This window comes from Caenorhabditis remanei, chromosome V (assembly GCF_010183535.1).
Source record: "Caenorhabditis remanei strain PX506 chromosome V, whole genome shotgun sequence".
Taxonomy (NCBI): domain Eukaryota; kingdom Metazoa; phylum Nematoda; class Chromadorea; order Rhabditida; family Rhabditidae; genus Caenorhabditis; species Caenorhabditis remanei.
Window position 1 is genome coordinate 6,927,686 of NC_071332.1, and position 9,170 is coordinate 6,936,855.

General features: G+C 37.5%; 3 protein-coding genes across 3 annotated transcripts; 1 reads left to right on the forward strand and 2 right to left on the reverse strand.

Annotated features, from left to right (window-relative positions):
* Nucleotides 1–342: 342 nt before the first annotated feature.
* On the reverse strand, nt 343–1,263 carry GCK72_017822 (uncharacterized protein; the record flags this gene model as incomplete). The annotated part of the gene is made up of 3 exons (XM_003112594.2): nt 343–387; nt 479–765; nt 1,146–1,263. The coding sequence occupies 3 exons, from the start codon at nt 1,261–1,263 to the stop codon at nt 343–345; spliced, it is 450 nt and encodes a 149-aa protein (XP_003112642.2).
* Nucleotides 1,264–5,936: 4,673 nt separating this feature from the next.
* GCK72_017823 (uncharacterized protein) lies at nt 5,937–6,624 on the forward strand (the record flags this gene model as incomplete). The annotated part of the gene is made up of 3 exons (XM_053732273.1): nt 5,937–5,985; nt 6,176–6,444; nt 6,490–6,624. 3 exons carry the CDS (start codon nt 5,937–5,939, stop codon nt 6,622–6,624), a joined length of 453 nt encoding a protein of 150 aa, XP_053581186.1.
* Nucleotides 6,625–6,961: 337 nt separating this feature from the next.
* On the reverse strand, nt 6,962–7,603 carry GCK72_017824 (uncharacterized protein; the record flags this gene model as incomplete). Its single annotated transcript, XM_003112389.2, has 3 exons — nt 6,962–7,135; nt 7,250–7,305; nt 7,414–7,603. 3 exons carry the CDS (start codon nt 7,601–7,603, stop codon nt 6,962–6,964), a joined length of 420 nt encoding a protein of 139 aa, XP_003112437.2.
* Between the last annotated feature and the right edge of the window lie 1,567 nt (nt 7,604–9,170).

The following is a 9,170-nucleotide window of genomic DNA, read 5'->3' on the forward strand; positions in this document are numbered from 1 at the left end:
TTCGCCCACAATTTTCGGATTAACTGCCTCCGGTTGAAAAGGTAAATGGCAGGGCAATGACAACATACTCATAAAAAAGGATACGATTCATTCGAATTGCGAAAAAAAGATAGATGATTCAGAGAATTCAAAGCATCATGAGTTGAGCAAAAACGGAGGAAAAGAAACAACTCCAAAAAAAGAAAAGCAAGGGAAAGTGAAAATGGGCGCATAATTGGGGTCATACATTAAAATAGTTTAGGTGAGGTGTGTATATATATATACAGATATTTCATAGAGAGAACGAGACATAAATATGTGAAATGAGAATTAAGTGGATCATCAGATTTAGAGGAATTATCACTAATAAGTTGGGCCTCCGTACGATGAGTAGGCTCCTCCTCCGACCTGCAAATTCGTCTAAAATAGTAATTTTTGGAAAATTCGTTCTGTCAAATCTTCTCTTAATACTTTCCACATCTTACTAATAAGTTCCCACCTGTGACGGAGCATATCCCCCCGCTTGTCTGTACTCGGCAGCTTCCAATTCTTCTTTTCGTTGACGATTCTTTGATCTCTGATAACAACAGATCATCAGACATGTTCCGACAACGAAAACCAAAAGAACAAAAGCTAGAAGAACATAGACTCCGGCCATCCAATGCTGATCCTTTGGACAGCATCCATGCTCACAGCATTCTTGATCTCTTTCACAGACCAGGGTTACTGTATTGTTGTTGGTTCGTTTCGCTTCGTAAATGCATCGGACGAATGATGAGAAGCCGCCTGGAATGAGAAGTTTCAGATAATTGATTAAGAATAGTCTCTTGATTAGAAATAAAGTAATTGAACGGTAAGATTATTTGAAATCAAACGCTTTTGTTCCGACAATTTGGATTGTAAAATAACTCGATTCTCACAAAACAGCCGAACGATAAAATTGTAAAACCTGATCAAATAAGTTTATAGAAGCCCAAAACTTCAATTTATCCTAAACGGTTCCAACAAAATAACTTTTTAAAGGATGATAAAGCATGTTCCCCCTCACGTTGCGTCACACAGACCCAAATCCCTGATATTCTATTTGCACACATGCACATGAACATGCGCATTTTTCTCTTTTCTCTGTTTGCTCATCTCATTTATGCTCTCTTTCTTCAACTCACCTTCCAACTCCATTCTAATGAATTTCCCAATAGTTCCATGCTGAAAGACCTCATCTGGTCCTGTTCCAGCAACTTGTCCCATTTGTTGGAGTTGCGCAACATTTGATGACGATGACATTACTAGTTCAGGACCAAGTGCTGCGTTCTGACTGGAAGTTCAAAGAGTTTTGAGGGAATAATGAGATCAACTGAGTCAAAATAAGTTGAAGAATAAGAAAAGAATTGAAAATAAATCATACGCAAATAGAGTGGGATTGCTTTGTGCTCCATTGCTCGATGGCAAACCATCCCACCGGTTGCCACGAGATCCGTATAGTTGGGAGGAAATTTTGGAGGAATTTGTATGAAACAAACTGAAAAAGTTGGGGAGTTAGAGAGAGGTATCTATTATTTTCCACATCTATGAATCAACCGCCTTTTCGATCCATTTGCTATTTGACTAGTTGTCAAAACGTCGTGTCAATAAAGGTGGAGCCCTTACGGACAGGAGTCATTCCGAAATTATTTTGTTTTGAAGTACTAATTTATCAGAATGGTTCCAGAGGTCAAAGCTTATAGCTCATATAGCTGAAACCTTAAAATAAACTAATCAATAAATCAATGGCATATATAAGAAAAGAGCAAAAAGTGAATTCCAAGATGCACATCACTTTGCGGAGTCTTTCCGCGCGCAAGACGAGTTGCTTGCTCTTGAGTGGGGCCGAGTCTTTAACAATGGAACGGAATAGAGGAATGAAGAGAAGGTGAGAAAGGTAGATACAGAGAAAGAATGTACAAAAACTGTGGGGGCGCAGGATTGCTGACTAGGCTAATTCTTTTGCCGAAGAAAGAAGCAGAATACAAGTTTATGTTTCATTTGGGACAATAGTTGAAAATTATTTCGAAATTAGAGACGATTTTGGAAAATTGGTGCCCTGAAACAGAGGTAAACTTGTTCAAGCTCTTGTTCTCGTTTCAAAGAGATCAGAATAAAGTTTGAAAAAAATCCGAATAAGCCGTGGTCGTTAAAAATTTACAACATTTGATATTTCAGGCATCCGATAGTGACAAATTATGCTTAATTCTTTGTGAAAATTTATCAATTAGAACAAATCTGTTCATTGTTAATTTTTGAAAAAGAACAACTTTGTCTGAAAACTTAATTCTAAAATTTCAAACCTGGTATAATAAGGAAAAGAATTGCCTCTAGGAAACTGAATCATTACTAGCTCATATATTCTAAGACTTGCAGATATTCCAGAAAAACAGATAACCAATGGTTTCTAGAATAACGTATCTGCTCGTGAGCATAATTTAGTAAACTGATGCACAGTAAAGCATCAGCAAGAATGCCGGGTTAGGTTAGTTAGACAGTCTCAGACTGAACGACTTTTCGGCGCGGAAGGAAATCTTTGCCGGTGCGAAATGCACCATGTGCAAACACTTACATAAACTGGTTCTTTTTAACCAGTGAGAGAAAATGAAAAAGTAGGAAAAAAGAAGAACGAGTTGATCAAAAAATAATTATGGATCGAGTGTGGCGGTGATTTTCATAGATGTGGAAAGTATGTAGAATAAGATTGGCTTACCTGATGTGAATAAAAAATTCAGTAGTTACAGAATTTGAATAGCAGTAATGCCAAAAAGTGGAGCGGCTGGAACTAGTTTCTGGAAATAAGATTATAGATAAAAGGTATACAAACATGAAAGTATAAAATTAGAAAACTCGACACATAAATAATTTAAACTAAAAAAATAGAGATGAAGATTCCAAAGAAAAAATCATGATAAAATGAATTCATGTCAAATGTGAAATGTTCAAAAACTGCACATTTGACATGTAAAAATCTAAAGGAAGTGCATTCAATTAAGAAAAATAAAATGAAATGAAATACGAAGAGGGTTAAATTTAGAAATGAAGTTGGGTCAAGAGTTTTTACGTTTTGAAGCTTCCGGAAATTGGAAAACTCGGGATTCTGGAAACAATTAGTTTCAGCAACTTCCTACATTCAAACATTCAGTGTGTTTCAGACCTGGAGTTTCAAATTTCAAAACATAATATAGTATCTTTGGTAAAAAGTGACGAATAATCGGTTTGTCTGCTCTCAAAGGGGAATATCTAGACCACCCTTGGGTGCGAAACCCCTCTTGTCATATATTGACACAGTTCATATAAGAGTAGATACTCCTTCACTATTTCTTTTCAAATCGTTTCAATAAAATCGTGATTACTCTCAAAAAAGCTCTTGAAAACTGTGAACACAGGCGACCGGTGAATCCAGGCGTTAAAAAAGTCTAGTGCGAGAATGAATAGAAAAAAGGTTCAACTTGGAGAAGAACATAAAAAAATCAAAATGTCAATTCGATTCCGAATCGAAATTCCGGCACCGGTCTCATTTTTTAATGTCGCTTTGGGTGTCAGGGGATCATGGACAGACGGGCGGCAGGAAAAAAGAGCCAGCGAGACGGGTCGGAGCTCAATTTGTTTGAATAGGTCTGTGTTGTTTTGGAAAATGAAGAGAGGAAGAAGAAGACAATGGAAATAGGAAGAAGAAATTAGGAAATTGTTTCAGAAAGATTTCAAGATATATAGGTACTGAGCATGCGAACATCTGGAATACCAAACACACATACAGAGCGATAACATGTTTCATTATCTTGAGGGGATGCTGGATGTCGGAATAGGCTGACTTAGAGACATAAATAGAGATTGCTTTGGCTTGTAAGCAAACTTCAAGGTGAAGCTGTCAGTAGAAACATATTGTCTGAAAAATATTGATAGAAGTTGTGGAACACTAAAGGCATACTGAATTTTAGACATTCTGAAAAATATAATTGGAAATTTAGACTCACAGATAGCATTCTGACAGTGAATTGAGATTGACATAAAGAAGAAAACTCGGACCTGAATTCCTAACAGTCACCGAAAATTTCGATCAACGGTGTGAAAAATGAGCAAATGAGCAACTGACCACCAACTCTAAACAACTCAAAAAACCACCCTTCAGCCCCCTAACAAGTTGTTGACCAATAAACTTAACAATGTCACAGAGTTCGTTTTCGTAAAAGTAGTTCCGTGTTCATTCTCTCAAAAAGGAGTGAAACTGGTGTTGAATTTGAAGAAAACAAAGAACTCTTATTGACAGTTGAGATTAAAATAAGTGACCTGCACTCGTTCTCAGATTTCTTTTGAAATTTGTCAAAAATTTGTCAAAAATTGAAAAGATATGAATTTCGGAAATCAATAAAATTATGATGAGATGCGTGGGGGAGAGAGCATATGCGGGCTTTGCGAGCGTCCATAAAGAGCATATATTTGTGCATATATCAAAAGTGAATCGGGATAGTCACTGGTATTAAGCCAAGAGAAATCAAGAATAACCAAATGTGTTTGTGTATCAACATTAACACATGAGAGATGGTCATCATAACAAGAAATATCAGGGTACGGAGAATGATACAGAGGTTAGACTACGATCAAAATTGAATTTCAACGTTTAGTTAGACCTATTCAAGTGTTCTGTGTATACTGTGTGAGCCTGAATTCTTGCTACTGACCAAATTTTCTTGGATAAGCTCTGGAAGCAATTTGTTATATATCAATTTGCAGTAAATTTTCTTTTCCAATTTACATGACATCTAACAGCAGAAACACTGCGAGAACTGTTGTAATTTAAACACTCGTTACCTAATTATCACTATTAAAGCTTTGTTTATTTGTATACAATTAATTTTATTCTTCCTTCAAGCTCTAATGAAATAAAATCCGAGGTAAAAAAAATTGCAAATTTGACCTACTCCAAATAACAAGCCTAACTAAATCCCATTCAATTTGTTGTTTTTCTGCAAACCAAAGCAGATGGGTGGGCGGAAATTCAATTGAATCTAATTCAGAGGCACCAAAAAACGAAAAATGCTTTGAACGTTGAAAAAATAGTTCCGGATGAACGGATCAAGACACATATAAATGAGAAAGTGACCCATCAAGCTGGATCGGCAGGGAGGAAATAACATAGGAAGAGAGGGCATTTTGTTTGTTCATTATAAGAACGGATTTCTTGTTCTTGAACATTTTGCCATTTGTTATTTTAGCATTGTTCCAATCACAAGGGCAGAGATTGACTCTTGATAATGAGTCTAACTAATTTTGACGGTACTGGCTCGCCTGTGACGCTTTTAAATGAATTCAAGATTGCTGAAACTACCGTAGTAATTTGGTAATTAGTGCGATTCATTTTATGCAAAGCATATTTTAGATTGTGTCTTGTGGGTTTAATATTTTAAGCTTTTGGTTTACTGTAACTACAACTACAGTAACTACAGTAACCCTGCTACACTCATATCCCAGTTTGTTTTTCATAAAAGTGTGTCTCTAACATAAGTTGTTGTACTTTTCTAGGTCATTATTCCACCTTTTCTAACCGGATCATATTCCATTCATTTTCTTATTCAAAAGCACTATACAAATACAGTCGTGCCCTATATGACCACCCATTCATGCTCCCTTTTTTCAATTCATTTTCCATTTTATTCCCTTATTCCCTCTTCTTTTTCTTCCGTTTCCTCCATCCGTTTCCCCAGTTAAAGTTACTAAAATAAGTGAGAGGTCACACTGTTTTGTTTCGAAATGTACATAAATTCAATTTCGTGCGATCAAATGACACATGTGCGAGAAAACGAAACGAAACGCGGTGTGAACAAATCGTGAAAACGCTCGGCAAACAAGGGAGGATTTTGGATATCTTTCAGGTCATTTTCGTCTTCTTCACACCTCGATTCAGTTGTCAGATTGAGCTGCTTCTCTTCATACTTATGGTCGTTTCTCTGACCATTAAAAGATTGTTGTCTTCGACAGTCGATGGTAAGTTTTGAACTGCCATAATCCAATCCAGTTGTAGGCGTAAATAGTTTTTCGGTACGAAACCGATCTAGTACAAATCGAGTCCGATTTACATAATAGATGCAGTACTGGCCAGTTATAATGTGTCCTCAGTCTAATTTGAAACTAATTTCCGTTAGTCCAGACAGTTTTCAAATGTTCTGACTTCCAGGCTCTGCCCATCTCTGTGTCTACGACGCGAACCACAACGGAGACGACCTAACAGTGACCATCTCATGTCCTCTGGCTTCTGGTTGTTGTGAGAAAGGTTGCTGTAAACTTCCAGTCAGTTTCATTACAAATAGTCACATGAATACTTCATCATTGTCCGAAGAGCCAATATCGAATACAAGTCAATTCAATGAGACAATCTTGTTGATAACTCTGACTCTTATGATATTTTTCTTCGGTTGCATTTCGATACTATTCATTTTCAGAAAGGTAAGAATCGGGGGAGTTCTTCTGATTGTACTTCTTGTTATTCAGATTCAACACATTCGCCACAAAGAACATGAACCAGATTTCGTATATCATGCGTACCGCCCACCACAACCAAAAGTAAGTAAGCATCCTCCGCCGACAGTAATCCTAACCGACTACCGTAATATGACCCTCGAATGACCTTTTTTCGTTTCTCCTCCCACGTTTTGTTGCCATTACATTCAACCCGGAATAAACATTTCAAATGCTTTTCGCAATTATTCAAGTAAACGGAAGACGTATTCCAGATGATGATACCTCACAATATCTATGGATCGCCATGCTGAAACTCAAATGATCAATACATTTTCCATAATAAATATTTACTGAAAACGTTGAATCAAAGCACAAGTTAATATAAATAAATACGTTTATTCATTGATCAAAATTCACACTTGAAATCAGAATGGAAGAGTATCAAAAGAATGATAAGGAAGCGGAGAGAAAGAGAGTCATGTGAAAGATCATTGTCGCTTCTTTAATTATCGACGTGGTATTGCTCGTAGAACATGAGCCACTCGTCCTTCTCCTTCTTCCAAATGTGCATCACTTCTCCACGAAGGATGACCTCTTTTCCTTGAACCTTGACCAGCTCCATTCTCGCCTCGACAACGATCCAGTCACCTCCACCACTGTATTTTTCGTCGTAGCGCTGAAAATTTTTTATTTTTTCTTATTTTTACAGTTGTCTCCTATTCATAGAGCCGTTATCAATATGATGTCATTTGTCTTTCATTTTTATTACAATCTGTCTACATTTACTTACATTGAAGTAGTACGGTCCAGTGAAGTCATACCAACGTTTGAAGAGATCAGTGAGCGCTGAAAAGAGCGGAAACGATGAATTGATAAGAAATTAGAAATTATGTGGGCGTTTTTTTTGCCTCCGTTAAGTCTCCTCCAAAACTGATAAGAGAATCATAAACCTACCTTCTTTTCCAAAAGTCGACGTTGTGTCCTTCTGGACGATTACTCCTTGCGGATGCATAAAACGCATCGATCCTTCGGCATCAGCGCACTCCGTAGTGCGATTGAATCCAGCAAAGTATGGAGCAAGCGTCTTCTGGAGCTCCGTAGGATCCTCACAGGTAAGCTTCATGTTAGACACCATTCTGAGCATAGTGAGCGACGGTGGAGGTAGAGACGAGATGACGACTGAAAGTAGACAGAGAAATGGCAGAGATCTGTTATTATTCTGATTGTGCTCAACGCAGCTTTTGTATAGAGATAACAATAACAAGAGGAGAAAAAGAAAAGAGAAAAGAAGTAAGATATTTAATTAAGGAAGTGAAGTAAGCAGCAGGTGACTGACTAGTTCTCTTCATTGAAAATGGAAAATATTATACTGCTTTTATACCTCCAGGGTTCGTGCGTAACGTGGGAAATGTCAGTTTCAGCACCCCTCGGATCATACGGACGTTCTTCGTGGGAAAGTGAAAAATGGGGAGAAAGAGGAACAAGATTTGATGATGTGATTCTGATAGAAGTTCACGTTTAAATAGAACGATGAGTGGGCAGATATAAATTAGATTGACATTCAAAAAACGCCTCTTCAGCACCCTCAGGGACCTCTCAATTTCTATCTCTTTCTCCAACTTTTTTGTTTCTTTCTTAGTTTGTCTGTCTGGCTGTCGAGTTTAATTGTGATTTCTGGTCTCGTTGCAATATTTCAACGAGTTTCCCACCGGGATTGACGTCGGTAGAGGCAGTGGGACCGGGTACGAGGCACGTGCCTGATCAGTATCAGAAGCATTTGTGTGACTGATCATCGATACCAACTAAGAGAGATATGAGAAAAGTCTAGTTGGTATATCGAAGTGACGTTGGTAGAAGTGCATGTGACTCGGGTTGATTGGAAAGCGAAAGAGATCGCACAAATTGACTCAGATCACTACGTGCAAATTGAGAAGTAGATCAAAAGGAAGTCACGGGAAAGAGGAACATCTGGAAGAGGCGAACTCACGTTGTATTTCAAGACTTTGCCATGATCTCGATGGAGACAGGATGAACGATCAGGGATGGGTGAGCATCGGAGAAATGCGCTCTTGTGAATAACCTCGAACTTTTTTATTTTCAAATAAATTTCTGAACGCGACCAAGGCGCGACAGACTCTTTTTGTCACTGTGGATACCGGTGTAATGCCATAGTTGGAATCCGAATATCAGTTTTGTCTCAATCATTCTGTAGAGTTCTGATAGATTATTAAACTACAGGAAGTATAACGGTGGATCTTCTGAAACTGTCTGAAGAACTCATTGAAATTTTTGCAAAGACATTCGATGGTTCTTGTTAGACAAACATAGCTTCACAGCTCACAGTAGCTTTTTTTCAGTACAATATAGCCAACTTTGACTACATGATATTATGGTGAAACTCTTAACTTGCCTTTGATAGTATTTTCCGAAGCTGAAGCTTTTTTTGTAATTGACAATTTTTCGTAAGACGCCTGCCAAGACGAATACCCCGGTAAATTGAGAATCTCACTGATTTTTTTCCAAAAATATGAAACGAATCACACAAAAAATCGAAATAAAGTTCAAGGACTGGGGAATACAACCAATGAAACATGTGCCAAGTAACCGCAGTATTGTCAAGATTTTCGTTCAGTGGTGTATATTCAACTAATTTCTTTAAAAGTTGTAAATCAGCAGAGTTGATTTTGAAATTTTAAATATACTGACTAGTG